Genomic DNA, 27,598 nt, shown 5'->3' with positions numbered 1-27,598 from the left:
AAACCCTAGCTAGCGACATTCGAAACCAAACCACCCAACTTATCAGCGCCAAGGAGGAAGTCACAGTAAGGAGGAGAGCTGCCTGGTTCAAGTCAACTTTGGTGTAAGCATCTTATCTTAATATGCTCTGCAAGTATACGTACTTGCTTGAGTCTATCATCTTGTCTAAATTATAAACCAAGATTATAAGCCATAGAAATTGTTGCTAGTTGTATCGCATATAGTATTTGGTGGTAACTTTGTAAATCTTCAGTATTTCCTTGTCCGAATAAAACCAACAAATCCATGGTCGACAACATGTTATTATGTTAATGTTGAATTTCTTCATCCCTCCACCACACCACATATACTTGTTTTTCCTCCTCTTTTTCTTCTTCTTTATTTGTTTTTTTGGTAACAGATCATCGCCTCTACATCGTCTTGAGAAGGATAGAGATATTATACCCTCAAGTATTTATATAAGTGGACCCTGGCCAAGGGTAAACAATCATACAATCAACGTCAACCCTACCTATAGGATACTTTTCTTTGCCATTAGTTAATATCAGTGCATCTATATGTTCACACGCAAAGTAAAATGATATGAAAATTCTTGGTTCCAAATTTATAAAAATAAAGCGCGCGCATACAAACACACATATATATACGTCATTAAATTAATTTCAGTCTATCTGTTTAATCAACAAATGTTTTGTTATCGCGCTATCTCCCAAAAAAATTCTTCAATGTTAACATCATCAGGTAAATCCAAGCACAAACTTCCATAAATTGAGAGAGTGAATTCCAAGTCTTTGACAATTTCCTACTAAGCTTAGGTAACGTAATGGCACAGTTGTCCCTAGTCGCAGATAACTCCACTTGAAATTATTGTACCTGTTTTCCTGCCTTTGACATCTACACAATTATATGAATGAATATCAGACGTGGGTCGTAATGTATATATAATTTCCTCTAAGTTTCTTGGATATAGTTGAACTAGAGACCCCTAGCGGCTTCGATTATATTTTTATTCTGTACCTCTTTTTCGTTAAGTTGAGTACGAAACTCTATCTGCCTACAATTTTCGACTTTAATTTTGCGGGCTTGATTTAATTAAGGGTTTCTTCTTCTTGTTTTCCTCGAAGTGGACTTGTTGTCGATCGTGAACCTTTTAGCCACTCAGCGTAGGTTGTTCAAGTTTAAGTTTAAGGCAAGTGCTTTGACATTAATCCAATTCCAGTGAATGGCCTAACAATAAAGCTAGCTTACAACTTATGGGTCCTAAACAGGTGAAGTGTACACAGCATCTTCCTGGCGTCTAGTGTTGACCGCAACTTCTGGGTCCAAAGTCTTCGTGTGTACAATTTTGGCTAAAATTTCCACAATGTCCACTCCAGTTGTTCCACGGTTTCTTCTGCTGATGGGACACATATTTGTTGGACAGATGGATTTGCATTCCTTATGGAAATGGGGTGGGTATCAAAAACTCAAGATGAAGACCCCATCTGGTAATAGTGGCGAAAGTTTCCACGTATAATGACGCTTAGGAATCAAAGATCGTGAAAATGCGCTTATATTTCAAGTGATCAAAAGTATTTATTCTTGAATATGAAGTTTTAGGTTCGATTCCTCCCTCTAAGTTGCAACCAATATCGTTGGTTTCGTTTGTCTAAAAACGAATCAAAGAATATTGTGTGCCCCACCACGCCTGCAAATTGGGAGTGGGAAGAAGATCAATCAAAAGCAAGTTCAGTTTAAACGCAACTTTAGGAACTTGCGCCCCCCATTCAGCCATTCAGCCATTGACCACTTTACACAAATACTTGCATTATTTCATCTTTGAATATGAGCGAGTCTCTGAGTGGACCGCCGAATTCTTTTGCGATTTTTTATTACAAATACAAAGGAGTATGTCATTTTGAAGACCAAAACTTTTGTTTTCACAGCAACATATGATAATGTTATTATATTATGCATAATGCACCCATCATGAGTCATATAGTTGAAAGAAAAATAAAAGATTTATTTTAGATTCCTCCAAGGAAGTGAGATTCTGCTAAGAAAGGTCAACGTTCTCATTGTGTTGCTTGAGAAATCAAATTTGGGTGGCTCTAGCTCAGGGGAGGAGGATCAAATTTGGGCAGGCCACTAATTAGAGGTGGGGAAAACTATGCGTACAATACAATACACAATGCGACTAAGTGAAAGTGCAAAACACTTGAAAAGTCCAACCAAGGAAAAGTAAAAGTTTACAAGTTTTGGTGTTAACCGTTGATTATTGTTTTTGCTTTCTGCTTGGTTCTTCTGGGGCCTCCTCCGCCCTCGAATCTATTTGATATGTCAGACTCATATGTCAAAAGCTATAGAAATATCTACAACAAGCATCATCATGTGAGGTGAGTGCCTTGATTTGCCTTGCATTGCCTTGGTGGTGGTGATCATTATACATATTTATTCGTCTTTTTAATTAATTTTTCCACCACGTTTCATATGAATTCAAATATTCTCCACTGAATCTTTCATTCACTTAACCTAACCAAAAAAAAAAAGTGAATCTTTCATTTGGCACTATCTACTTGATTCTAGTCTGTTCATTCATACATACATTAGTCACAAATTAATAAAGATATAAAAATACTTTCCTCTTTACCGTATAAGTAGGATCTCCTATACTAATTTTTGCCAATAACAATATGACATATATACATAAGTTTTTTTTGTTTGTACTTTTAATGGATTATTTTTACATATATATTAAACTGTGATTCCCATAAAGAAAAAGTATCTCCTTTAAAGATATATCATTGGCCGCCCAGCCTTGCCGTCTCCCTTACTCATTGTCCTAGCAGTCAGTCACCAGCAAATTACCAGCACTCATTCACATGATTAATATATATATATATATATATATATATGTGGTAAAATATTATATTATATGCATCCAGTATTTAAGGAGCAATTTCAGTATCTAAACTAGGGCTGGGCATTTGGACATGAAATCCGGCCAAACCGCCCAAATCAAATCGATGGGTTGGGTTGGTTTGGTTTTTTTTTTAAAAAAAAATTTGTCATCAGTTTGAACCCAAACCAAACTGAAATATATGATTCGGTGTATGGTTTGCAATATTCAAAATCACTGTTTAACCAAACCAAACCGAAGATTTTAAAAAATATTATATATAATATTATTATAAGAATATATATATAGATATATAATACATAGTTTCAATCTTTTCTTTTTCTTTTATCTCAATCTCTCCGTTTGTCTTGTCTTCATCTCTCTCTCTATTTTTTCTTCTCATTCTTCTTATATCTATCTTCACTCCCTCTCCTCGTCTCCCTCTTCTTCTTCTTCTTCTTCTTCTCCATCTCCCTCTTTTTTCCATCAACTTCTCTCTCTCTCTCTCTCTCTCTCTCTCTCTCTCTCTCTAAAGAGCTAAAACCACTTTATCTAGTATAGTTGACATTCCCTGGTGTATAAATGTATAAAAAAAATTAACCAAAAATTATTACAGATTCCTTAGTTTGGAAAAATAAAAAAGAAATTGGTGAGATTTCTTCCAATATTCTACTTAGTTTCCTGTAATATATATGCGTGATGAGATTTTGAAGTTGCACGTACTTATCTCACAATATTAAATTTTCATATTCCACTGTTGCACGCCATGATTTCATATGAATTTATATCGTTTAGCACACTTTTGTAAAGAGGATAAATCTTATCATGATCCAAAAATGTAGTCCTAATGAAAAACTAGTCACTTACTCAATCAATTCATAACAACATGTTCGAATCTCTCTTCCCCTCAGTACTTATCCAAATCCAATACTAGTGAGTCCACAGAGGTATTAATATTCACATGAGTTCGTCGTGGGCAAAGCATAGTGATGATCATTATCATCACGGACAAACTATCATGGGATTGGTAAACCATCATACATGATATATATATATATATATATATATGTGCAACATTAATTTCTATTCTATTTCCGTTTTCAAGTAACTCATGGTGCAGAGCAGGCCAGGTCGCCATCTTGGAATTATAGTAAAATCACCTCCCTTAGCCACATACAATGTTAGAATGAGTGTTGATATTTCCGCTCCTGGTCTTATTTCTTTACTTATCACGTAAATTTTAAAAAACACAATCATATCTTTTCACTCACCATTATTTCTAAAATACAATTTAATTATTAATTCAAACAAATTCTCCTTATTAATCATTAGTACGTAGTTGAGATATAGAGAGGATAAAGTTGTGTTTGATAGACTATGAATAGGTATATTAATACGAAACGAAGACCATGAATAGTATATTCACATTGATTCAACAAGTGAACAGTGACCATCACCACCAATATATATAATTGGATAAAAATAATAATGAAGATAGAAATTAAACATATTCTATATATCTTCATGTGAAGAATCAAATGGCCAAGAACACAAGACGACAGATGGACACATAACATTATGGGAGCCATAAAATACAAGTTGGCAAGCTTAAGTGGTTCAATCGACCAACCAAGACCTATTGCATTTAGAACGGTCTAATTTTAAGATATTATCTCAAAGATTATCTCTATAAAAAAATTAGATATTTGAGGGATTTCTTGTTTACGGTAACATGTCTTTGGCTTCATGTGTAATATAGATTAGAAAACATAGGAATTTTGATTCTCAAAGAAAATAAATTTATGGGACGGCATGTGGGCAAAAAAATTATAATTAAAATGCTTCAACATAACGTTAAGTGTGCATTAAGTTTTGTATTAATTACGTGGTAAAAAAATAAAAGAAACATATGAATGAATATATCATTCTAACTAAATCAAAAAGATTAATTAAAATTCTATTTGGATTAAGTTTTATATATTCTTTTCTGAAATAAATGATTCATTGGATTGAACCTAATTATTTTTAAATTAGAGATTGTCTTAGGAATCTCTAAATTTATCCATCCAAATAGAATCTTATTGATGTTGTATTTTTAATTTCGAACTTGGGAATTTTTTTTCCTTTTTGGTATAATTGTTTTTTTTTCTGTTGCCTTTTAGCTATATAATAAAATGTGAACCTACGATCTCCGATTGCGTGTTTGTGTTTGTGTTTCCACCTTCATTTTAATTATACGCGATTTCCAGGTCGTTTCCTAGAAATTTCATCATTTTTTAAATAAAGTACTTTAGAAAGAAGAAAAAAAATTGTGATTGGAAAGTCAAACGAAAAAAAGTGTCAGCGCTTCTGAGAGGGCTCTTCTTCTTCACATGTCGGATGGAAGGGTAGTTTAGTCTAAATACTCACGTGGGACTTTGAGCGTTCTATATATATGATAGAAAGAGCACCTCGGTAATGTCTGTGCTGGTTTTTTTACCTTGTACTTAATTGTTCTCTCTCTTGCTCTCTCTCTCTCTCTCTTAGTTTCTTTTGTCGTGTATATCCTCGCCATTTTGTGCCGGCCATGGGAACCCAAGCTCCAACTGACCAGAACAATTATGCCTCTGCAGATGTAAGTCTCTCTCTCTGTCTCTCTCTCTCTCTGTGTATCTCTCTTTTTGACAGTATCGAAAGTTCCAAAATGTCGGGGCGCTAATGTTTTTAGCACATGTTTCGAAAGCTTTGTTTGTTTTTATTTTCTTCGCTTGCTCTATGACTGTATATGATCTTGTTATGAGAATTACACTAGACATGTGTTTGTTTCCCGAGAATTATTGATGCTCTATTTGAATCCACCTTGAAGGAGGAAAATGGAAAATGGAAAATGCAGCGACATACATAATATCAGTCAAACAAACAGAAAGAAAGAGGCCTTTTATAATTTCTCTTCGTATTGTTGCTTTGCAATTTCGTAGCCTTTCTCTCAGTTTGAGTCTGAGATGAGGTGTTGTGTTCTGGTGTTGTTTCAGTCTCAGTTTGAGTCTGAGATGAGGTGTTGTGTTCTGGTGTTGTTTCAGTCTCAGTTTCGTCACTATTTCACTCAATTTGGAGGAAAGTTCCCCGTTTCTATCCTAAACCCCTGCCTTACGGCATCTCTTTGTTTAATTTCCTGCATGTGTCATTCAGCTTTGAATTCCAAGGAGTTGACTAATATACTTCGATTCAGGACCACATAGATATAGATATAGATATAGATATAGATATAAATAGTCTTTGTGTTCTCATTATCAAACAAAATTCGGGAATGAAATAGTTTCATCTGACTATTACGTTTACCGGTGACGTGGTAAGAAACAAATTATACACTCTTAAAAAAAACTTTCCATTTTGTATAATCATGTGCAAAGAGTTTTGGATAATATGTATTTATTTAGATGCCCGTTACTTCCTTGATGTCGTGTCAATTTTTGTTTTCCTTTTGCATGTTATCTCTTGATTTTTAATGTGATGGCAAATGAGGTCTTCATCCACTTGATTTTCCTTGTTTCCAAAATTCCATCTTGCATTTAATTCCCTAGCCTTGCATATGTCTTGATTTGTTGGCAGTTTCCGTTTTCCAGTTGTCGCAATTATAATTCTGAGGGTGGATTTTTAATTCAAAATACTTCTATTGGTACACGCAAGAAATAGACACGTATTTAGGGGGAAAATTTGAATAGAAAAATGGGCTATTGTACCGTTGGCCTTGGTCGTAATTAAGTAGTGCTGGCCCATGTGGCCATGGAATGGAGAGAGAATCTCACAATTGTTTGAAAAGAGTAGATACCACGTGTCCAAAGCTAATAAGACACTGCTTAGATACAGCTCACTCACAAGTTGACAAAATTCATAAAAGCCCTTTTTGTCAACTTTTTAACTCTTCCCTGAAGATACAGACGGGATACCCGGATACCAAATAATAAGATTCACTGGATGTTTCTTTCGAAAACACCCCCGTAAGTCCCTAGAATTCCAACCATACCACTAGTGGTGCATCATTTGGGTGACAAAATTTGTTGTTCAAGGATTGTTGCTAAGGAAACGTGTTATGTTATGTTATCAGATTGACGAAAAATTAGCGAAGCAGAAGGCGATAGATGATTGGCTTCCAATTACTTCTTCAAGGAATGCAAAATGGTGGTACTCAGCTTTCCACAATGTCACTGCCATGGTCGGAGCTGGTGTTCTCAGTCTCCCTTATGCCATGTCAGAACTTGGATGGTACGTTGTGTTACTTGTAATTCAAGCTGGCTTATATTATATTATTATTTTTTAAATAAATAATTAATGGTGTTTAAATAAAAATAAATCAGGGGTCCTGGTGTGGTGATTTTGGTGCTGTCATGGATCATCACATTGTACACTCTGTGGCAAATGGTGGAGATGCATGAGATGGTTCCTGGGAAGCGGTTTGATAGATACCACGAGTTGGGTCAATATGCCTTCGGTGAAAAACTTGGTCTTTACATTGTGGTGCCTCAGCAGCTGGTTGTGGAAGTTGGTGTCAACATTGTTTATATGGTAACTGGAGGAAAATCACTGCAGAAGGTCCACAATTCTGTCTGCCCAGAATGTAAAAAGATCAAATTAACTTACTTCATCATGATCTTCGCTTCTGTTCACTTCGTCCTCTCCCACCTCCCCAACTTGAACTCCATTTCTGGTGTATCTTTGGCGGCAGCAGTCATGTCCTTGAGGTATATATAATTTAATTTAGGCTCTGTTTTGGGGTGCTTTTGGAATGGCTAACAAATAACAATTGAAATATGTTTATGGGTCATAAAATGCTTTTCTAGAAGCACTTGAATTTTCAACAAAATTTCAACGTCCTTCTAATAAAAGCACTTACATAAAAACCGCTTATGACCACACGTGCTTCCTATTGAAGTAGTCCTAAACAAGCCCTTAATTTGTTCTTAATTGAAATTAATTAATCTTTTGTTGAACTAATTTCTTCAATGTTTTGATGCTTGCAGTTACTCTACCATTGCTTGGGCAGCTTCTGTGAAACAAGGGTGTGGTAGACAATGTTCAATATGGATATAAAGCCAAGTCTACATCAGGAACTGTGTTCAACTTCTTCAATGCCTTGGGGGAAGTGGCTTTTGCGTATGCCGGGCACAATGTGGTTCTGGAAATACAAGCAACAATTCCATCGACGCCGGAGAAGCCTTCCAAGGGACCCATGTGGAGAGGAGTCATTGTTGCCTATATAGTTGTGGCTTTGTGCTACTTCCCAGTTGCCCTCATCGGCTATTATGTATTTGGCAATTCAGTTGAGGATAATATCCTCATGTCACTACAGAAACCTGTGTGGCTCATTGCAATGGCCAACATGTTTGTTGTCATCCATGTTATTGGAAGCTATCAGGTGAGTTTTAAACTCTCCAATTCCTTTTCTGTTCTTTCCAAAAGATTTTATTTTATTTTTTGCCCACCATTAGTCTAACTTTGCTTCTGTGTGTATGTGGTAATGCAGATTTATGCAATGCCAGTGTTTGACATGATAGAAACTGTATTGGTAAAGAAGTTAAATTTCAGACCCACCAGAACGCTTCGCTTCATTACGCGCAATATATATGTCGGTAAGTACAATTTTCCTTAATTCCATCAAGTTAAGCCTCAGCTAAACTGAAGTTGGATGAATGAATTCTAATTGACATTTTATTGCAGCATTCACCATGTTCGTTGGTATTACCTTCCCTTTCTTCGGCGGTCTCCTTGGATTTTTCGGAGGATTTGCTTTTGCCCCAACAACATATTTCGTAAGCCCCACAGTTCTTTAGCAAAACGTTACTTGCAAATTTTGATTCAATCAAATACTAGTCTGTAAATAAATTTCTCACATGAAACTTCTTAATATCTGCAGCTCCCTTGCATAATGTGGCTTGCCATCTACAAACCAAGAAGGTTCAGCTTGTCTTGGTGGTGTAACTATGTATGTTCAAATTTTTACATATACTTTATATTGTTCACAATGTGCTCATTTGCTTTCACTTCTGTTTCAGTTGATCTTATACTTTTCACTTCATCAATTTCAGATTTGCATCTTTTTTGGTGTTCTTTTGATGGTCCTTTCACCTATTGGAGGATTGAGAACAATCATAATTGAAGCCAAGACCTACAAATTTTACTCATAAGTCCATCAAGCCTTCCGGACTGAATGCCTCAAAGGGTGTTAGGTTGCTGCAGGATGCATATGAAAACCCCAAAAAAAAAAAAGAAGAAAGAAGAAAGAATTTAGCTGTTGATGATGATGAAGAATTAATTAAGGACTATATACCTCAAGGGTCCTGCAATCATCGGAGAAAAATAAATAAGATTGCTTTTGGAGAACACTTTGTAGATTGTGTATCCGGGGAAAAGACTTTAAACCATGGGACCAAATTCAAGGAGCTCCCAAAAGAGCTCTACTGTTTCCTCTTCTCTTTTCTTTTTATGTGTTTTGTGGATGCAATGCTTATCATCTTAAATTAATTTCTTTTTTGTGTTTGTTTCTGCATTCTGAAATGGGTAGGTGTGAAATGTTAGCAGATTCTCAATACAGATTGATCTTATCCTATAATGCATATCATGAGAAGAAATTTGAGCAATTAGCCTCAGTGCAGTTACCCTTATTACCATTCTTAATAGGGTTTGGATACGCCAACCAAATTTGAGTAATTTGGTGAAACATTTTGGTCAGATATTAATGTCTGAATCTGATAGTTTGAAATCTCTGAAATCCTCTGTTTTGGGGTATATAAGATGCATGTGTAAATGCTCTTAACTCTCCGTACCCCGGTGTATAATCTTCGATATGCTCTGTTAGTAATTTCAATTTTAAACTAGTTGGGGTCACTCAATAAAAAAAGAAAGTGATAATATTAAAAAATGGGTGTGAGCTGACAGCCTGACAGAGTATCATAATCCCAGCTTGACCTTGTAATCTTCTCTTTGGAGAGACCACCAGTCCACAAATGGCAGAAGGACCCTTGACTAGGTCGATTATATTAATGTACCATATGATATGATATGAGATAGGCAGCAACAGGAATCATAAAGAAATTTGTCTTATGAGAAAAATGGGGAAGAATAGAATCTAATTAAGGTTTCTGCTCTTTCAGGGACGGCAAAAGGTAGTTTCTTTCTGTACATATTTTCAACTCATTGAAACTCTTGTTCATAACCGTGTCCTTCAACTTTGTTTTGTGTTGTTTTATTAGCCAGAGTCATTGTGTCACTTACTCTTTGCAATAAGTGACATTTCTTATAGGCTGGTGAAGTGAAAATGTTGTCAATTTATTACGGGTCCGTTTGATAACCATTTTTTGTTTCTAGTTTTAATCCAATAAGAAGATTATACAAAATTAAAATAATATCAACAACCTTTCAATTTTCTGTTGTCTATTATGACCAGAGTGAGCGTTCAACTCATGCTTCAAGCCAGTTTTTGAGGTTACTCGTAACTATGAATTTAGAAAGGGGAAAGACATATATAAGTCTGAAGAAAGTAATTTAAGAATTCTGTTGCTCACTGTGCATGCATGAAACTAGAAAGAACCAGTTGTTGGTACTAAAATTCAAGGAGGGTCACTTTCTTTCCCCATCCAACCAGCATGAAAGCAAACAAAAAAGTTTATTTCGCATTTGAATGAAACTTGACAGGCCGAATAACATATTCCTTAGCGAAGGCTAGCAAACAAAAATATAAACTTCAAGTCCGCTCAGATTCGCTTGGACGGAGTTTTCTTGAGCTTGACATTCTGTCATCTCACCTCCGATAAATTATATGTTTCATCTTCCCATTCATGTTTATTTTCCATGCTCTAATTCCTGCCTGCAAGACTTGAAGCCAAGCCTAGCTGCTAGCTACTCTCTGCATCCATGGGGGTTCAAGCTCCAACCGACCAAAACTCTTCCGTCCCCGTCTCCAGCAATGTAAGACTAGAGTTTGATTCATTTTTTTCAACCATTGGGTTGTGAGTTTGTTTAAGGATTAATAGTGGAATTCTGTACTAGAAATCACAGATGGACGAGCGACCCGAGAAGCAATCACAGATAGATGAACAACTAAAGAGGCAGAAGGAAATAGATGATTGGCTTCCAATCACTTCTTCAAGGAATGCAAAATGGTGGTACTCAGCTTTCCACAATGTCACTGCCATGGTTGGAGCTGGTGTTCTCAGTCTCCCTTATGCCATGTCCAATCTTGGATGGTATGTTTTACTCAAAACACTAATCTAAATTTTGTTTTTAGGAATATGATCCAACTACCAACAAATTTTTAAAAAGAAAGAGAAAAAAAGTTTTAAATTGCTTGTTTTATTTCTACAAGCAATGCTTGGGGAGGGGTGATTTGAACACACGGCCTCAAGTGCAAGAGTAATTCCTCTTAACCACTTGAGTTACAAGCCCCTCGCTAAATTGCTTGTTTAATTTCAGGGGTCCTGGTACTGTTATTCTGGTACTGTCATGGGTGATCACCTTGTTCACTCTATGGCAAATGGTTGAGATGCATGAAATGGTTCCTGGAAAGAGGTTTGATAGGTACCATGAGCTGGGTCAACATGCCTTTGGTGAAAAGCTTGGACTTTGGATTGTGGTGCCCCAACAGCTGATATGCGAGGTTGGTGTGGATATTGTGTATATGGTCACAGGTGGAAAATCCCTGCAGAAGATCCACAACATAGCTCGCAAAGACAAAGACCCAATCAAACTCACCTACTTCATCATGATCTTTGCCTCTGCTCACTTTGTGCTCGCCCATCTCCCCAACTTTAACTCCATCTCTGGTGTTTCATTAGCTGCAGCAGTCATGTCATTAAGGTACAGCATTAAATAAATTAATCATCATATAAACACAAATTAGGAAACATAAGATTCTTAAACATATTGTTGTTTGATTGATTGTGATTGCAGTTACTCTACTATTGCATGGACGGCTTCAGTCCACAAGGGTGTTCAGCCAGATGTAGAATACGGGTATTTAGCTCCGAGCACATCGGGAACGGTCTTCAACTTCTTCACTGCCTTGGGTGACGTAGCTTTTGCATATGCAGGCCATAATGTGGTCTTGGAGATCCAAGCAACAATCCCTTCTTCTCCAGAGAAGCCATCGAAGAAGCCTATGTGGAGAGGAGTGGTGATCGCCTATATAGTCGTGGCCTTATGCTACTTTCCAGTTGCTTTCATTGGATATTACATTTTTGGCAACAAAGTTGAGGACAACATCCTCATCTCCTTGGAGAAACCTGAATGGCTTATCATAACAGCAAACATGTTTGTTGTCATCCATGTCATTGGGAGTTATCAGGTGTGTTTTACTTCTTCTTTCCAATCTGCCAAGCCATCTATACTGGAAAGTTCAGAATCTGAACTTCAGATCATGCTCTAGTTTTGGTAAGTTTGCAAATAGATTTTGATAAATTCTTGTTGGGTTTTGCTTTGTCTTGTTGCAGCTATATGCAATGCCAGTATTTGACATGATAGAAACCTTGTTGGTAAAGAAACTCCATTTTAGACCCACTACAATGCTTCGCTTCATTTCCCGGAACACTTATGTCGGTAAGTAGTTCATCCCCTCATCCAGGAGAGTGAGACTAAGAGCAGTGCAATCACTCACCAGTGTGTATATTTAATCATGCGCCTGTGTTACTGATTTCAGCATTCACAATGTTCGTTGGCATTACTTTTCCCTTCTTTGGTGGTCTTCTAGGATTCTTTGGAGGATTTGCCTTTTCCCCAACAACATACTTTGTAAGTCTCCTAGTATCTGTCTCTTTATTTGTGGTCAAATTTAAGGTGAAGTTTGAAGTTTAAAAAAAAGAAAGATAATCATTGATCGCGTCATCCATTCAATTTCATTCTTCAGCTCCCTTGCATTATGTGGCTTACCATCAAGAAACCAAGGAAGTTTAGCCTATCTTGGGTTGTTAACTGGGTACGTATGTTTTTCAAGCTTGAATAAATATCTCTGCTTTAAAGACAGGACCAGCTCCATTTCTAAATTGGCTTCATTAATTTCAGATTTGCATTACACTGGGTGTTCTGCTGATGATCCTATCACCTATTGGAGGGTTAAGGAATATCATACTTCAAGCCAAGAACTACAAATTCTACAATTAGTATACAAGCTTGGCACATGCACAAGTAGGTTTTACCCTGAAATTCCATGCATATAGATGCAATGCAACCATATGTAACAAATAAGTACATGAAGACATACGAAATAGGGTTGTTCAATCTGGTTTGTAAGGAGGTGCCGACGGAGTTACTCAGAACAAAACTTATTATGCAGGTTCTTCTTCTCAGGGTTTATTTTTGGGCCTTCTATGTTTATCCCATGAATGTATTGTCATTTATTTTTGGTGAAGGTATTGCCATTTAATTTCAGCATCAATGAAATAGATCTGTTGACTATCGCTGGTGATACTTGAAGTAGAACGGAGTCAGAGACTCACAGAATACAGATTACAGATTACAGATTGAACCACTACAGTAGAGAAACAAGGAAATACATTATCTCTCTTATCAAAGGCATAATTTTGAGATCCACATATCTCTCATGCTTTTCAGACTGAAATGAATATGAAATTACGTTTTCTTTTTGTTTGTCTCGGCTCTTTCAGGGACAGCAAAATGCAGGTTTCTTCTGTAAATATTTCTTCAACTCATTGAAACTCTTCTTCTCCATAACTGTGCCCAGCAACTTTGTTTTATGTTGTTTTATTAGCTGATTCATCGTATCATTTACTCTTTGCAAGTAGTGACCTGTTTTTATAGGCTGGTCAAATCAAATTGTTGTAAATTTACTACACTTAGTTTTAATCCAATCACAAGATTTTGTTACAAGATTCAGGTTAATCACAGCTATATATACTTTCTGTTGTCTATTATGACCAGAGTGACAGTTCAACTCATGCTTCAAGCCAGTTTTTGAGGTTACTTGTAACTATGAAATTAGAAATGGGAAATACTTGAGAGAAGGAAATATAAAAGTCTGTGAAGAAATTAATTTAAGAATTCTGTTGCTCTCTGTGCATGCATCATGCTTGAAACTTGAAATTGTCAGTATGCAGAAACCAGAAAGAAAGAACCAGTTGTTGGTAATAAAATAGGAGGGTCACTTTCTTAACCCAACAAGCATCAAAACAAACATAAGCATAATATGAAATTTGTATTTTTAAGGTTTATTTAGCATTTCGATGAAACTTTGACTGGCCGAATAACATGTTCCTTAGAGAAGACTAGCAAAAAAAATATCAACTTCAAATCCGCTCAGACTCATTTGGGTGGAGTTTTCTGAAGCTTGACAGTCTGTCATCTCACCTAAGATAAATTATATGTTTCATCTTCCCATTCATGTTTATTTTCCATACTCTAAGCCAAGCCTAGCTGCTAGCTACTCTCTGCATCCATGGGGGTTCAAGCTCCAACCAACCAAAACTCTTCCGTCCCTGTCCCCAGCAATGTAAGCCTAGAGTTTGAATCATTTTTATTAACCATTGGATAGTGAATATGTTTAAAGGATTTGTGTACTAACAATCACAGATAGACGAGCAACTGAAGAAGCAATCACATATAGATGAACAACTAAAGAGGCAGAAGGAAATAGATGATTGGCTTCCAATCACTTCTTCAAGGAATGCAAAATGGTGGTACTCAGCTTTCCACAATGTCAATGCCATGGTTGGAGCTGGTGTCTTAAGTCTTCCCTTTGCCATGTCTAATCTTGGATGGTATGTTCTACTCAAAACACCACATCCAAATTTGTATCCTTTTATGAATATGATCCAATTACCAAAACATTTCATAAACAAAAAGAAAAAAAGAAGTTTTTAATTGCTTGTTTAATTTCAGGGGTCCTGGTATTGTAATTCTGGTACTGTCATGGGTGATCACCTTGTTCACTCTATGGCAAATGGTTGAGATGCATGAAATGGTTCCTGGAAAGAGGTTTGATAGGTACCATGAGCTAGGTCAACATGCCTTTGGTGAAAAGCTTGGCCTTTGGATTGTGGTGCCTCAACAGCTGATTTGTGAAGTTGGTGTGGACATTGTGTATATGGTAACAGGTGGAAAGTCCCTGCAGAAGATCCATATAATAGCTCGCAAAGACAAAGACCCAATCAAACTTACCTACTTCATCATGATCTTTGCCTCTGCTCAATTTGTCCTCTCCCATCTCCCCAACTTTAACTCCATCTCTGGAATTTCATTAGCTGCAGCAGTCATGTCATTAAGGTACAACATTATATAAATTAATCAACATATAAACCCAAATTAGGAAACATAAGATTCTTAAACATACTGTTGTTTGATTGATTGTGGTTGCATGCAGTTACTCTACTATTGCATGCACGGCTTCAGTCCACAAGGGTGTTCAGCCAGGTGTAGAATACGGGTATTTAGCTCAGAGCACATCGGGAACGGCCTTCAACTTCTTCACTGCATTGGGGGACATTGCTTTTGCCTATTCAGGCCATAATGTAGTCTTGGAGATACAAGCAATAATCCCTTCTTCGCCGGAGAAGCCGTCGAAGAAGCCTATGTGGAGGAAGCCTATGAGTGGTGATCGCCTATATAGTCGTGGCCTTGTGCTACTTTCCTGTTGCTTTTATTGGTTATTATACTTTTGGCAACAAAGTTGATGACAACATCCTCATCTCCTTGGAGAAACCTGAATGGCTCATCATAACAGCAAACATGTTTGTTGTCATCCATGTTATTGGGGGTTATCAGGTGTGTGTGTGTGTGTGTGTGTACTTCTTCTTTGCTGTCTGCCTAGCTATCTATACTGGAAAATATAGATCAAGCTCTGGTCTTGGTAAGTTTGCAATTGGGTTTTGAATGTTGGGTTTTGCTTTGTCTTGTTGCAATTTGCAGTTATTTGCAATGCCAGTATTTGACATGATTGAATCCTTTTTGGTAAAGAAACTCCATTTTAGACCCACTACAAGGCTTCGCTTCATTACCCGGAACACTTATGTCAGTAAGTAATTCATCCCCTCATCCAGGAGAGTGAGAGTAAGAGCAATGTAATCACTCACCAGAGTATGTTAATCATTCATATGTTACTGATTTCAGCATTCACAATGTTGGTCGGCATTACTTTTCCCTTCTTTGGTGGTCTTCTGGGATTCTTTGGAGGATTTGCGTTTTCCCCAACAACATACTTTGTAAGTCTCCTGGTCTCCGCCTCTTTATTTGTGGTCAAGTTGAAGTTCAAGTTTAAAGTTGAAAAATGAACAACTATTGATCGCGCTGTCCGTTTGATTTCATTCCTCAGCTCCCTTGCGTTATATGGCTTATCATCAAGAAACCAAGGAAGTTTAGCCTGTCTTGGTTCGTTAACTGGGTACGTGCGTTTTTCAAGCTCCATGTCTAAATATTTATGCTTTAAAAGCAGGACCAGCTCCATTTCTAAACTGTCTTCATTAATTTCAGATTTGCATTACACTGGGTGTTCTGCTGATGGTCCTATCACCCATTGGAGGGTTAAGGAATATCATACTTCAAGCCAAGAACTACAAATTCTACGATTAACAAACTTTTCAGCATCAATGAAATAGATCTGTTGACTATTGCTGGTGATACTTGAAGAAGAAGAGAGTCATAATTTCGAGATTGACATGTCGGCTAAAAAACCCAACTGAAATGAATATAAAAATGCGTTCTATTTTTGTTTGTTTGTTTGGGTTAGGACAGTCAAGTTGAATGTCCATGAGCAGAGCAGTTAACTTATGAGGAATAAGAATATTGAAGAAGAAAGAAAGCTCTCAAATTTTGGGCAGGGTAGCTGCATCGGTTGAACTCCAACCTATATAAAAACCACGGTGGTTGCCCTGTTTTCAACTTAGAATAATTGAGACATCTCTGTTTCTCTGTCAGATGACCAAATTTATTAGGCAGCATTGCATTTTGAACAATAAACAAAGCAGCTCATTACTCAGAAACCTCTTTCACCATCCACTGTATAGCAACAAAGACAACAACTTCGGATTCAAGGAAACACATGAACTCATTCTATGCAAAAACTCAATTAGAAGAAGAAAGAAAAGGACTTTGATTGAGAAATGATTGATCAAAGATACAGAGTTACATTTTGCAAATTGTTTACATATATCACCAGTAGTAAGTGGTAGCCAACCCAAATTGTTATTAAGCTTGAGAATCAGAGACTCAAAGTTTAATTTCAAAATGTTCCCTCTAATCAAATCTCTACTTGGTTTTATCTTGTTTTCTTTTCCAAGTTGCCAGTCCTTGCTCTAAACAACTCAACCCAAAGATTCGAAATCCACAAAATGCTCACAGAGATAGCTGACATTACCACAACAATCCAAGAAACCCAAACCCACCTCGGAATCAAACCATCAGCCTCACCGCCTACATAAAACGCACCCATTCGGTACACGAAATACGGACCCACCAATCCCCGCACAATCGAATACAACACGTAAAAAGGAGGAGACAAAAGATCATACACCTTAGCTGCAAATTCCAAGTCCCTTCTCCGAGCGTTCGCGAGCGTCCACACGTTCTGGCACAAGCTGGTGACCTCGGCCAGAATCAGAAGAGAGAGAATGGCGAATGCGCCGCGGGACGCCACGTATCGGCAGGTGAGGAAGACGAAGAGCGTGGCCAAGTGGTGGCCGATGAAGAGGACGTCACTGGGGAAGAAGACGATGTAGTGGAGAAGATCGGTGAGGAAGTAGGCGACGCTGTAATCGAGAACGGTGTTCTGGAAGCGGGTGTTTTGGGAGGCGAAGCCGGTGGCCGGGTCGGCGAGTATGGCGTAAGTGGATAAGAAGACGGCGGGGGTGCCGTGGGCGAGGGAAATTAGGCAGCTGGAGGCTTCGGGTCGGATCTTAGGGCTCCAAGTACGGAAGACGATGAAGTAGGCAATGAGGTAGACGATGAAGAACATAGGGAAGAAGATGAGGAGGCATGGGATTGGGTTTTGGGTTTCCATTTGAACTGAAACACGAAACCCTCCCTTTGAATCTTTGACCAAGATTACGGGAACGAAATAGGCGTTTTATACTTGGAGATTACGACTGTCTGACTGACTATGTTTGACATTGAGAAAATCGAGTGAGAAAGTTCAAAAAGGATTTGGTGAAGTTTTGGAAACGAAAAGCAATGGAAGTGGACAAAACGACATAAATAAATGAAACCTCTTCCTCATTGGGCTGCGTTTTAATTTTTTTATGAGCTTCATCAAATTCATTGGGCTTTGATGGGCCCCTGCAGCATCTATTTATTCTATTCTTTCATTTTTATATAATATTGCAGCAGTCAAAGAAAAGTCATATACAAAAAGCATACACAGCCAATTGCGCAGACAAATTTTCTTTTTCTTTTTCTTTTTATTTTTAATTTTTTTTTTATATAACCTTTTTTCGCATCAAAACATTCTTTTTTTTTTCCCTTTTGCTTCTTGGTTCGTTCATGAATACAAAAGCAGCAACTGTTTAATCAATTTCTCCCTCCTCTATATCATTTACAGGACTTGGAACACTGGCAGCAGGCTCAATTTCTTCCTCCTCTTCATCATCTTTTATGTACAAGCCAAGTTGTTCCAGAGGGTTACTTCCACCAAACCTAAAACCGCCTAAGCCATCCTGCGAGTGATCTGGGCTTGTTTCATCTACAGAGCTTGGTAACTGCTCCACAGGGGCAGTTCTTAGCATTTCCAGATCTTGAAGAAACTGAGAGTTCTCATTGATTTCAACCGTCTTTTCTATCTGTAGTACACATGGCATCAAATGTCCCAATAAATATCCACACAAATTAAAGGGCTCTATTTCTGCAACATAAGGAGGGTGCGATCATTTACCTGCAGCAATGCTTGCCGTGCTGCTTCTCTCTCAAGCTCCCTCTTCCTTTTAGCCTCTGCTGCAGCTTCTGCTTCAGCTCGCCTTCGAGCATCCTCGGCCGCCTTGGCTTCTGCTTGTAACCGTGCTTTTTCTGCTTATATATTGGCAACATAATCAGCTGCTAGATCTCAACAAAAATTTCAGTTTAATAAACCAGGAGATGTCTATGAATTATCAACCCAGCATTGCAAACCACACATACAGACGCACACACTAAGGAATTGATGTAAATCACTAAGTATAACTTTAAACGTAAAGATCACAACCTTTCTTCTGTTGCAATTCAAGTTCCTCCCTCTCCCGCCGCAATTTCTCAGGATCTCCTTTGTCACCCTGATCTCAGCCAGATCAAATTGCACCGGATCACATCCAGAGTAGAAAATACTTGCAAAATGGATACATACAAACACGGTAAGTATACAAGTAGCCTGACTCTGTAACCCACCTGATTAAGTGTTTTCTCTCGAGCTCTTAAAATGGTATCAGCAAAACGATTCTTCAATAGAGCAGCCCTGTACTGCTTCTCAGGGGAGACCGGCCTCTCTGTGGGAGCACTGTCCCCTAAATTTTTTCGAGAGATGAACAATGAGATACTACCACAAACCCACGTCATAAGTTTTTGGTTTTTTTTAACTCTTAGGCTTACCATCCTGACAACAATCTGACTCCACAGGACTTGGCTTCCGCTGGGAACTTTGTTCAACTTGATCCAACCCACTATCAGACTCTGCAAGATCCCATGGATTAGAAATATTAATCATCAATAAGAAATTCAAAATTCAAAATTCATATGCTCAATCATTTCAGAGAAGTGTAGGCCATGTCTATAGGAGAGTACAACCAAGATGGTTGTTAAAATCATTGGCAGTCCCCAAATGAACTAAATTTATTCCCAATCTACAAGATAAATATAATAATCAATTATCAGATTGCAGCATATAAGATATCACGTTTATTAGACATGAAAGAAACCATAGACAGATCAAATGCATCTGGCAACACAAAACAAGATATGCTTTTCCAAACACTTCCATCTGTATTTTAAGCAGGAAGGTACTTCCTCTCTATTTATGACCCTGCTTTAATTAGATTTCCTACTGCTTTAGAGGCTTAAGCTCTACACATAAAAGCCTTTTGCAGGAATAAGAGGCAGGCTTCGATATTTTTAAATACAACAGAGTTTCGTCTTTCTTTTCCTTTTCCCTTATTTTCTTCGTATTCTTAGTGAAAGCACATTTTTTTAAATTCTCTGTTGAGAAATCCTACAGAAAGGTTGTGTCCTTGTTTCCCACCTCTTTGTCCACTACTGTATGAGGTAAGGGGTCTTTGTTGGAGAAAACTGCCATTTAATTCTGTAGTGATAAAAAATTTGAGATCACATAAGCAATATTACTCAAAAGACATTCTTCGAAACTAATACAAGCAATATTACTCATTTATTAAACACAATCATTCAATGGTGATATCCAAGCTAATTCTACCATAGATGGTGTCCAGGAAGTGTAGCCTGCCCAGGACATTGTCAAAGGATTCCCTAATATTATCTATAATCATGTACTCTATTTTCTACACACCCTGTGTTTCTCTTTTATGGTTTTTCAAGGAATGGAAATTGTATACCAAAATTATTTCTATGCAACACCTAGCGAATGGATGGAGGAATGTGATTTTATTTTAAAATACTCACGATTTCCTTCAAGGCGATTATCAATTGTCTTTTCATCTAACTCAGCTCCAGAACCTACAGTTTCTGGTACCTGAAGAAGAATTAAGTATGACATCAGGTCCACCAGTCAAACCACCAACAATACACTACTGTACCATACAAAATCAATAGCACAGCACAACCACCATCCATCATGAGAGAAGCAATTTTGATTTATATATTTAACATAAATTTTCACACAGCTTAGATACATTTACCGGACTTGAGGCCTTAGCATCATCGCATTCACTCTCAGAACTGCTAGAATCTGAATCTGTGAAGCATACATAAAATACAAAATTGTTTAGTGTTTATGAATTCACAAACAGATAGAATTCACATTACTCTTTCACCAGCATAAATAACTCTTTGTTTTTCCTCCATTCAATTAAAAGTCAAACATCATATAATTGAAGGCATGAAAGCAGAGAAATAAAAGCTTGCTCTAACAAGCTCTACTCCAGTGAAGAAAAGGGAAATCATTACCAAAACTGTGAAAGACCTCAAACAAGGACGAATAGTCAAGAAACAAAACATATGAGGGATCTAACCAAAGAAAGACCACAACAGAACAAACTCAATTTACCGCTGGAGCTGCTTGAGCTGATGCCTTTACTAATTTTATAGCCTGTGTCCTTTTCTATCTCCACAGGAGGATAGCTTGAGACAGGAGGCTCATTTCCACCAATATCAACATCCTCATCAGCTGGGTCATTCCCTAGAAATGAACATACGTGAGAGGCAAAAACAAAGTGTTTCATACGTCCTAAAACTGAAGTCAGAATTTATATATGCAAGGAGATGAAGAAGAATATGACCTTTGCATGGCTGCATGGATGAATTGCTCAACCCTGATTCGTTCAAAAGCTGCAATAATAATGAAAACAATGTATGCTTCAGGCATATATAATCTAATTTGATTCCAGGAACAGGAAGAAGGTGAGGTCGAGCTAATACCTCTATTGAACAAGGTTCAGCCCTCACATGGTTCTTTTGTTTCTCTTGCAAATGCTCATTTAAAAGCTTCCTCAATGTGAACAAGGTATCATCACTTAGATCATCAACATCAATCTCAATCTCATCCTCTTCAGAGTCCTTTCCATTTGAACAATGTTCCCTCAAGAAATCAATGATGAGTAAAGGTATTTCTCCATGCAAAGACTCCAAATCTCTGCTCAGATTATGTTTCTCCTCCTTTGTCATTACCTGCTTAGCAGGCTCAGACTTGACTTCATGGTGCAGTGACGTGATCATCCTCTTTTTCGCAGGGGGCAATGGCTTAGGAGTTTCCACCGCTTCACGAGGACCAGATTTAGCTGGTGGTGGTTGGCAATCAGCCTTTGGCAGTTTTTTCTCAATGGTTTTCCACCTGACTTCAAAAAATTTACTAAGAGTATCAGCCATGACATAGACATCATTTGTTGGTGGATTGTAGGTCATAGCATTGGTGAAGGTAGTCCTGACATCAGCAGCAAACTCCAATGGGCTTGAATAAGATCCTGAAGCTATCTTGGTCTTTACCGTACCCAAATCCATCGGATGCTTGATGACAGTGAAATAATCCGGAATCTTCAACTTCACCACATCAACAGGGGTATTGAAAACCCAAGAAAATTGATGGGACATTAACCGTTTCAATAGTGTCTCGCATTGTTTCATCAGAATCACACTAGCAGTGCTAGGTGCTGAAGCCTGATTCACTGACTCAACCCTCCCAGAAGTGCCTGGATTCCATGCCCGTGCTTTTGAAGCCACGGGATTCAGTTTTTTCCCCTGCCCAGTTAATGTTGATGACTTACGGAGATTTTCAATATGCTGCCCATTCCGGCCATTGTTGCAGCTGAGGATGTCACTAGAAGAGGACACGGTAACACCATTGGTTCTATGCATTTCAACTTTCTTCTGAAGTATTCGAATCTGTTCAAGTTCCATTCTCAACCTATGTAGCAAATCTTTCCTTTCGGAGGACAACATGTTTGACAGGGGGAGAACTTCTATGGGCACACCAAAACTGTCGCGTTTACTAGAATTCAAACTAATACATTTCCTTGTTGGAGCACTTGAATCCTCAGAGGCAGTAATTTCGGCATCAATTCGTCCAGAGCTACCAGAGCCCTCGCATTCACCAGCCTGCTCAAAAGCACCACCATAATACCCTCCCCGTCCAGGATTCTTGTTCTTCTTGGCCATCGCACTATTCTTTATCACAGAACAAAAAGGGGTCAGTTTGGTTGCTTAGGAAGGAGCAATAATGCCCATTTTCGAGGAAACAAAACAGACTAAGAAGAAAGCTTAGTACAGATAGTTTCATTTAAGAAACTTACAAAAACTAAATAATCAAAACGAAGAAGAAAAAAAACCAGAAGAAGAAGCACAAATCACCAAGTTTAAAAACAGTAATTTCAAATCTTGGGTAAATTCCAAAGCTCAATCTTTACACACCAAGTATACAACTCTAGAATTGAATTAAAACCCTAATCTTGAACAGCAACCAACTCGACAAAGTTCAACCATATAAAACATAAATCTTCCAAAATTTGAAGTGACCCAAAACCCTAGAAAAATACCAGGAGCTATTGCTTAGCTGCCCAATTGAGTTCCAAAGCCCTCTTGCGATCAAAGTTACACAATCTTCTGCGCGAGGATAAATCAAGGTTCAGAATTTTAGAGAAATAAGATAGAGAAGCTGAGAAGGGTAGAGCGTACACAGTGACTAAAGCCCTAAAAAACCTTAGAATTGAACGCTGTCCGGATCACGACCCGTACCGCCCGAAACGACTAAGAAGACGACCTTCAACAATGAGCTTTCTTTGTTTCCCACAGAGCAAAGCCCACGACTTGGCTCTCGCCAGCCAGTCCCTACTTCAAAAATAATAAAAAGAAAATGAAAAAGAGTTTTTTTTAAAAACGACACTGCCTTGACTGTTAAGCCTTCTCTTTTAAATCTCGGTTAAAACAGATGTCGGCCCTTGGATAACTGCTATACACGATATTTTGCGATTTCAGCCGTCCGATCTGACTTTAGCGGTTATGCTAATGACAAACTTGTTAGTGTGTGATTAATTAGGACAAATAACAATTTACACTTTATAATTTACCACAGAAACAAAATATATAAACCCTCAGTCCAGCTCTCTTGCTCTCTTCCTCTCTTCCTCAACCGGCGGCGTACTTACTGGCCGGAAACAGTAAGTTCCTAGCTTAGGGTTCTTTTTTAAGCGTTTTTTGTTTGGACAATCTGATCACAGAGAAGAGTAAATAACTTTTTTGAGAAGAAGATAACCAAATCGCTCAAGGTAAGCTTTCCCGCTTTTTTATTTTTATTTTTTCAATTTTGCTGTTAGAATTATGGAACACCACCGGAATTGGATTTTGTCAATTTTGCGTACAAATATTGGTGATTTAATTTGAGCAAATAACGTGCCTTAAAGATGAGCCAATGTCAAGCCAAGTTTACAATTATCAAAAGCGTCAGTGTCTGCCTATAACTTTTTGGTGAAGTCTTTTCTTTTTTTCCAGTTTTTTGGTGAAGTAAGGGACATGACCCATACTTCTTATCTCACATTTGGCAAGGCTTTGTAAGAATTCTTAACTCTTGATCTTCATACATTTTTATTTACTTGTTTCCTGGAGATACTTCGCTGTGTCAGTTTGGATTGCTGAGAAAAGTGAGGAATAGGAGGAGGATTCAAACATAAAATTAGTTTCCTTTTGGTTCGTTGAGTTTATAAGCCAAAAAGATTTCATTTTTTTCCGGTGGATTTTTATGTCCTGAAATTCAAAACTTCTGCATTTTCTCAAAAATAAATAAAAAGGATGGTATGTTTCAGAAATGGTCGAGATTGATTTAAGTTGAGGGCTCCTTTAATAGAGTGCATTTGCTTCTCTAGGAATTTTGGAGCAGGAGCAGTGCGAAGGTCATTGAACTTTCAATTAAACTTTCCCCACAAGTTTTTTATCAGGAGGATTCGGATGGAAAATAATAATCACAACTGTAGCCTAAGAGGTGGCAAGGAGGATTCAAGAGGTGCCTTGGTTGTTCTGGAAGGCTTGGATCGTTGTGGCAAGACTACGCAGTCTACTAGACTAGTTGCAAACTTGGAGAGTTTAGGGCATTCAGCTGAATTGTGGCGGTTTCCTGACAGAACGACAAGTGTTGGGCAAATGATATCTTCTTATCTTTCCAACAAATCCCAACTGGATGATCATACAATCCATCTACTCTTTAGTGCTAACCGTTGGGAGAAGAGGTTTGTTGTGTTATTTTTTGCAATATGATATACTCTGTTTCTGAGCTTTTCTATAATGGGACAGATATTGCACATGTTCTGATTGTTGTTTTAGTTTTTAACTTATGTCATGGGAATGCAATGATTGAGTTGTGTAAAATTCTGGTTTGAGTTGAGAAGCAGCATAGTGATCAATAAAATATGTTAATGAAATCATAAGCACATATGTAAGCAGTGAAGGTAACTTCAGTTTTATGGCTAGTGAGGAAACAAGTGATTGATATTTTTGTTTCTGTAGGCTTCTAGTCTGTATGGGCATCCAAAGCAATTGTTTTTACAGGTCCTGGTGCTGGTTTACATCAAATTTGACAATAACCTCATGTATTCCACAGTTAGATTTCTCAGCTCCCTGAATGAGACTGATATATGGTTGCAGGATGTTATTTCAACAACACATACTTTAGAAAATATAAATTTTGAGGTGTTTCCATGTTATGTTTAACTTACAAGTTAAACTGAACCATCTAATGAGTAAGGGCAGAGTACAAATATAAAGCTCAGTATCATGTTTGCTTAGGTTTTCATCATGTGGCATGGTTCTCTTAGGCAGTGCTTTACAAAAGATGGGGAATAACTTATGAGGGGGGGAAATCCATGCCGTTGTTGTATAGCATAATCATTGGCTTGTTAATTTGTTGAATCCCTATTTTGATTACTATAAGAGTGTGTGCACTTCAATGTTTTTTAAAATCATTTCTTGGATGAAGAATGAGGTGATCACAAATCAGTGTACTAAATCTGTAATGTTTATGCAGATCATTGATGGAAAGCAAATTGAAAAGTGGAATCACCCTTGTTGTTGACCGTTATTCTTATTCGGGGGTGGCCTTTTCATCTGCCAAAGGACTTGATATTGAATGGTGTAAGGTGGTGAAATGCCTTTTTTTTTAACCCCTAATGATGTTTATCTTCTCTATCTGATGGAATTTAAAAACAACGAAGTATTCTTTTCCAGGCTCCAGAGATTGGGTTATTGGCTCCAGATCTTTTAGTGTACCTTGACATACCACCTGAAGTAAGTAGTCATTCTAATGTTTGCAGTGAGGGAAGAAAAACACGAAGACTTAACCCATATTTTGCAATTTTGGATGTTGGAGTGTTAATTTTCTGTATAATTATATATCTAATTTTGAACATGGTTAAGGACTTAATTTCCTCTTTTATTGCTTGTTACTTATATGGTCTGACATAACTTCCATGAAACAATTTTTCACAGTTAATAGCTTATATGGTCTGACATATCCTCAAAAGAAATTTCCTAGATAAGCATCAATTTTGCAGAGTTAATGGCATCTTGAACTAAGGAACCAATATATATTGTTGGCCCCTTATGACTAACTGCTGATATTTTAAGGTGCTTATGCTATGCCGATATATATTGTTTATGAAAAGGATCACATGGGCCTTAGTATTGTGAGGATTTTGAAAATTATATGGAAGTAGTAATCTTTTCCCCTATTGAACTGAAATTATATTTGTCAGAAAGCTGCTGAAAGAGGAGGCTATGGAGGTGAGAGATATGAGCAGCTTGAGTTTCAAAAGAAGGTTGGCCAAAACTATAAGGTCCTCCGTGGTCCCACTTGGAAGGTAGTTCATTGATCCATTCTTAAATTGCATTGCAATAAAGAATCCCGATATTTGCTTCTGATTGTGATGCTATCTTGAGGTGTCATCCTGGATTCAATTTTCAACGAGTTTTAAATTGGTACTGGAATATTGAATCTATTTTCCTGTAGTGGCAGTTAAAGAATAAATTGAATGGTTTTCATAAAAGATAAAAAGAAAAATAATAAACTGACCGGGAAATGAAGTCACCTCACACAGAGAGAATGATGCCAAATCCAATTTCTTTGTCCTGATGTCAAATTTTCTTCTGTTTCCCAACAAATGCTAATTCGAAATCTGTTCCATATATGTAACATCTACACTGGCTGGACTGCCATTATCTGATGATTACACATTTTATGTTGAAATGATGCTGCAAGTTGGTATTCATTTTATAGTAACCAAATTCAGTTGAAACTTTAATCATGAAACAACTAAGCCTGCTAGACTCTTAAAAAAATTTGGTTTGCATTGAAGCATATTATTCTTGGGTGAGTTGAGTTATGTGGATATCGTGAAGAGATAAAATTTATTTTGGCCTGATGCAGATCATAGATGCTTGTTCGCCCATGGAGGAGATTGAGGAACAGTTGCAAAATATGGCATTGGATTGTGTAAAAACATGCCAAGAAGGGAAACCGCTCTCATGTCTCTGGTCCTGTTAAATTTTTGTTCTCTTTAACGGGGGAGACGCATGTATCTTTCCAGGGTCCAATGCCCTCATTCTTCCTAGTGAGCTAGCTATGCAGACTGCAGAGCTTACTGAGTAGTGAACGAACTTGCCCTGTTCTGTTTCGAGTATTTCATCTGTGATTGTAACTTCATAAATCTTTGCATTTCAAAAGTAGGTTTGCTTATCTTATTAATGCATCATCACACTTTGTTTTTTACTGAAATAGATGAGATTGCAAATTTGCTTGAATGAATTTGATTGTAACCATGGCAGTCTGCAGTGAACAAACTTACAATTTTTGTGGTCGTGAGGGTGGACGCTCATAAACTAGTAACCAAAAACATAAAAGAAATATCCTTTGGTTTTGGGGCTCTTGTTGCTCCTTGTCGAAAAAAACAAAACAAAAACAAAAAAGAAATAAACTGCGGCGCTGGTAAGCTCTTATACGCCCGTAGCTGCTTCTCCATAGATTCGGGCTTGAGATTATAATATTATAATCTTAAGGTTTAGATAGCTCCAGCTTTGGAGGCATCTATTCTACTTTCTACTCAGTGTTAGGCGGCCAGC

At 37.5% G+C, this 27,598-nt stretch overlaps 7 protein-coding genes across 20 annotated transcripts; 5 read left to right on the top strand and 2 right to left on the bottom strand.

Annotated features, from left to right (window-relative positions):
• The first annotated feature begins 5,198 nt into the window (after window positions 1–5,198).
• On the top strand, window positions 5,199–9,391 carry LOC103330381 (lysine histidine transporter 1-like). Of its 2 annotated transcripts, none has more exons than XR_016125964.1 (8): window positions 5,199–5,492; window positions 6,963–7,120; window positions 7,213–7,596; window positions 7,876–8,270; window positions 8,379–8,484; window positions 8,573–8,664; window positions 8,769–8,837; window positions 8,941–9,391. XR_016125964.1 is itself a non-coding variant. In XM_008232953.3 (8 exons), the coding sequence occupies exons 4-8, from the start codon at window positions 8,085–8,087 to the stop codon at window positions 9,037–9,039; spliced, it is 552 nt and encodes a 183-aa protein (XP_008231175.2). In that variant the 5' UTR covers window positions 5,332–5,492; window positions 6,963–7,120; window positions 7,213–7,596; window positions 7,876–8,084; the 3' UTR covers window positions 9,040–9,391. The 2 variants fall into 2 exon arrangements, 1 of the variants encoding a protein (XP_008231175.2); XM_008232953.3 differs by having other exon boundaries at window positions 5,332–5,492.
• A 253-nt stretch (window positions 9,392–9,644) lies between these two features.
• On the top strand, window positions 9,645–13,302 carry LOC148918034 (lysine histidine transporter 1-like). 2 transcript variants are annotated; one of them, XM_008232952.3, is made up of 8 exons: window positions 9,645–10,819; window positions 10,910–11,097; window positions 11,324–11,707; window positions 11,801–12,194; window positions 12,340–12,445; window positions 12,546–12,637; window positions 12,753–12,821; window positions 12,908–13,302. In XM_008232952.3, exons 1-8 carry the CDS (start codon window positions 10,766–10,768, stop codon window positions 13,004–13,006), a joined length of 1,386 nt encoding a protein of 461 aa, XP_008231174.2. In that variant the 5' UTR covers window positions 9,645–10,765; the 3' UTR covers window positions 13,007–13,302. The 2 variants fall into 2 exon arrangements, with proteins under 2 accessions (XP_008231174.2, XP_088906045.1); XM_089049919.1 differs by having other exon boundaries at window positions 10,901–11,097.
• A 133-nt stretch (window positions 13,303–13,435) lies between these two features.
• LOC103330378 (lysine histidine transporter 1-like) lies at window positions 13,436–16,571 on the top strand. Its single transcript, XM_089049920.1, has 8 exons — window positions 13,436–14,351; window positions 14,432–14,619; window positions 14,741–15,124; window positions 15,222–15,622; window positions 15,767–15,872; window positions 15,968–16,059; window positions 16,170–16,238; window positions 16,328–16,571. The coding sequence occupies exons 4-8, from the start codon at window positions 15,587–15,589 to the stop codon at window positions 16,424–16,426; spliced, it is 402 nt and encodes a 133-aa protein (XP_088906046.1). The 5' UTR covers window positions 13,436–14,351; window positions 14,432–14,619; window positions 14,741–15,124; window positions 15,222–15,586; the 3' UTR covers window positions 16,427–16,571.
• Window positions 14,298–15,531, top strand: LOC148918033 (lysine histidine transporter 1-like). Its single transcript, XM_089050479.1, has 4 exons — window positions 14,298–14,351; window positions 14,432–14,619; window positions 14,741–15,124; window positions 15,222–15,531. The coding sequence occupies exons 1-4, from the start codon at window positions 14,298–14,300 to the stop codon at window positions 15,529–15,531; spliced, it is 936 nt and encodes a 311-aa protein (XP_088906605.1).
• A 351-nt stretch (window positions 16,572–16,922) lies between the features above and the next one.
• LOC103330377 (TLC domain-containing protein At5g14285) lies at window positions 16,923–17,852 on the bottom strand. Its single transcript, XM_008232950.2, has one exon. It carries the CDS (start codon window positions 17,850–17,852, stop codon window positions 17,112–17,114), a length of 741 nt encoding a protein of 246 aa, XP_008231172.1. The 3' UTR covers window positions 16,923–17,111.
• On the bottom strand, window positions 16,923–23,371 carry LOC103330376 (transcription factor GTE8). Of its 11 annotated transcripts, none has more exons than XM_089049909.1 (13): window positions 23,195–23,368; window positions 23,032–23,098; window positions 21,422–22,663; window positions 21,283–21,331; window positions 21,051–21,182; window positions 20,683–20,738; window positions 20,447–20,516; window positions 20,052–20,111; window positions 19,406–19,486; window positions 19,205–19,320; window positions 19,026–19,092; window positions 18,720–18,850; window positions 16,923–18,627 (listed from the first exon to the last, which is right to left on the bottom strand). In XM_089049909.1, exons 3-13 carry the CDS (start codon window positions 22,652–22,654, stop codon window positions 18,355–18,357), a joined length of 2,268 nt encoding a protein of 755 aa, XP_088906035.1. In that variant the 5' UTR covers window positions 22,655–22,663; window positions 23,032–23,098; window positions 23,195–23,368; the 3' UTR covers window positions 16,923–18,354. The 11 variants fall into 11 exon arrangements, with proteins under 11 accessions (XP_088906035.1, XP_088906041.1, XP_088906038.1 ...); XM_089049915.1 differs by having other exon boundaries at window positions 21,051–21,170; window positions 23,195–23,353; XM_089049912.1 differs by having other exon boundaries at window positions 21,422–22,658; window positions 23,195–23,353.
• Window positions 23,372–23,579: 208 nt separating this feature from the next.
• LOC103330375 (thymidylate kinase-like) lies at window positions 23,580–27,284 on the top strand. 2 transcript variants are annotated; one of them, XM_008232946.3, is made up of 7 exons: window positions 23,580–23,760; window positions 23,984–24,042; window positions 24,355–24,714; window positions 25,509–25,620; window positions 25,709–25,768; window positions 26,236–26,340; window positions 26,907–27,284. In XM_008232946.3, the coding sequence occupies exons 2-7, from the start codon at window positions 24,005–24,007 to the stop codon at window positions 27,021–27,023; spliced, it is 792 nt and encodes a 263-aa protein (XP_008231168.2). In that variant the 5' UTR covers window positions 23,580–23,760; window positions 23,984–24,004; the 3' UTR covers window positions 27,024–27,284. The 2 variants fall into 2 exon arrangements, with proteins under 2 accessions (XP_008231168.2, XP_008231169.2); XM_008232947.2 differs by lacking the exon at window positions 23,984–24,042 and having other exon boundaries at window positions 23,581–23,760.
• Window positions 27,285–27,598: the final 314 nt, after the last annotated feature.

This window comes from Prunus mume, linkage group LG4 (genome assembly GCF_029339155.1).
Source record: "Prunus mume cultivar Tortuosa linkage group LG4, ASM2933915v1, whole genome shotgun sequence".
NCBI classification, from domain to species: Eukaryota; Viridiplantae; Streptophyta; class Magnoliopsida; order Rosales; family Rosaceae; genus Prunus; species Prunus mume.
The sequence above is the reverse complement of the archived record's forward strand: the minus strand, read 5'-3'. Positions and strand labels throughout refer to the sequence as shown.

Coding starts and splice junctions, on each gene's coding strand:
- LOC103330378 (XM_089049920.1), top strand. CDS start 15,587: ATGTTTGTTGTCATCCATGTTATTGGGGGTTATCAG. Junction 15,873..15,967: donor TACCCGGAACACTTATGTCA/GTAAGTAATTCA, acceptor TACTGATTTCAG/CATTCACAATGTTGGTCGGC. Junction 16,060..16,169: donor TTTCCCCAACAACATACTTT/GTAAGTCTCCTG, acceptor TTCATTCCTCAG/CTCCCTTGCGTTATATGGCT.
- LOC103330375 (XM_008232946.3), top strand. CDS start 24,005: ATGACCCATACTTCTTATCTCACATTTGGCAAGGCTTT. Junction 24,043..24,354: donor CTCACATTTGGCAAGGCTTT/GTAAGAATTCTT, acceptor TTGCTTCTCTAG/GAATTTTGGAGCAGGAGCAG. Junction 25,769..26,235: donor ACCTTGACATACCACCTGAA/GTAAGTAGTCAT, acceptor TATATTTGTCAG/AAAGCTGCTGAAAGAGGAGG.
- LOC148918033 (XM_089050479.1), top strand. CDS start 14,298: ATGGGGGTTCAAGCTCCAACCAACCAAAACTCTTCCGTCCCTGTCCCC. Junction 14,352..14,431: donor CCGTCCCTGTCCCCAGCAAT/GTAAGCCTAGAG, acceptor TAACAATCACAG/ATAGACGAGCAACTGAAGAA. Junction 15,125..15,221: donor GCAGCAGTCATGTCATTAAG/GTACAACATTAT, acceptor GGTTGCATGCAG/TTACTCTACTATTGCATGCA.
- LOC148918034 (XM_089049919.1), top strand. CDS start 10,766: ATGGGGGTTCAAGCTCCAACCGACCAAAACTCTTCCGTCCCCGTCTCC. Junction 10,820..10,900: donor CCGTCCCCGTCTCCAGCAAT/GTAAGACTAGAG, acceptor ATTCTGTACTAG/AAATCACAGATGGACGAGCG. Junction 11,098..11,323: donor GCCATGTCCAATCTTGGATG/GTATGTTTTACT, acceptor GTTTAATTTCAG/GGGTCCTGGTACTGTTATTC.
- LOC103330377 (XM_008232950.2), bottom strand. CDS start 17,852: ATGGAAACCCAAAACCCAATCCCATGCCTCCTCATCTTCTTCCCTATG.
- LOC103330376 (XM_089049909.1), bottom strand. CDS start 22,654: ATGGCCAAGAAGAACAAGAATCCTGGACGGGGAGGGTATTATGGTGGT. Junction 20,739..21,050: donor CAGCTCAAGCAGCTCCAGCG/GTAAATTGAGTT, acceptor TATGCTTCACAG/ATTCAGATTCTAGCAGTTCT. Junction 18,851..19,025: donor TGAATTGCAACAGAAGAAAG/GTTGTGATCTTT, acceptor ATATATAAGCAG/AAAAAGCACGGTTACAAGCA.
- LOC103330381 (XM_008232953.3), top strand. CDS start 8,085: ATGTGGAGAGGAGTCATTGTTGCCTATATAGTTGTGGCTTTGTGCTAC. Junction 8,665..8,768: donor TTGCCCCAACAACATATTTC/GTAAGCCCCACA, acceptor TAATATCTGCAG/CTCCCTTGCATAATGTGGCT. Junction 8,838..8,940: donor TGTCTTGGTGGTGTAACTAT/GTATGTTCAAAT, acceptor CATCAATTTCAG/ATTTGCATCTTTTTTGGTGT.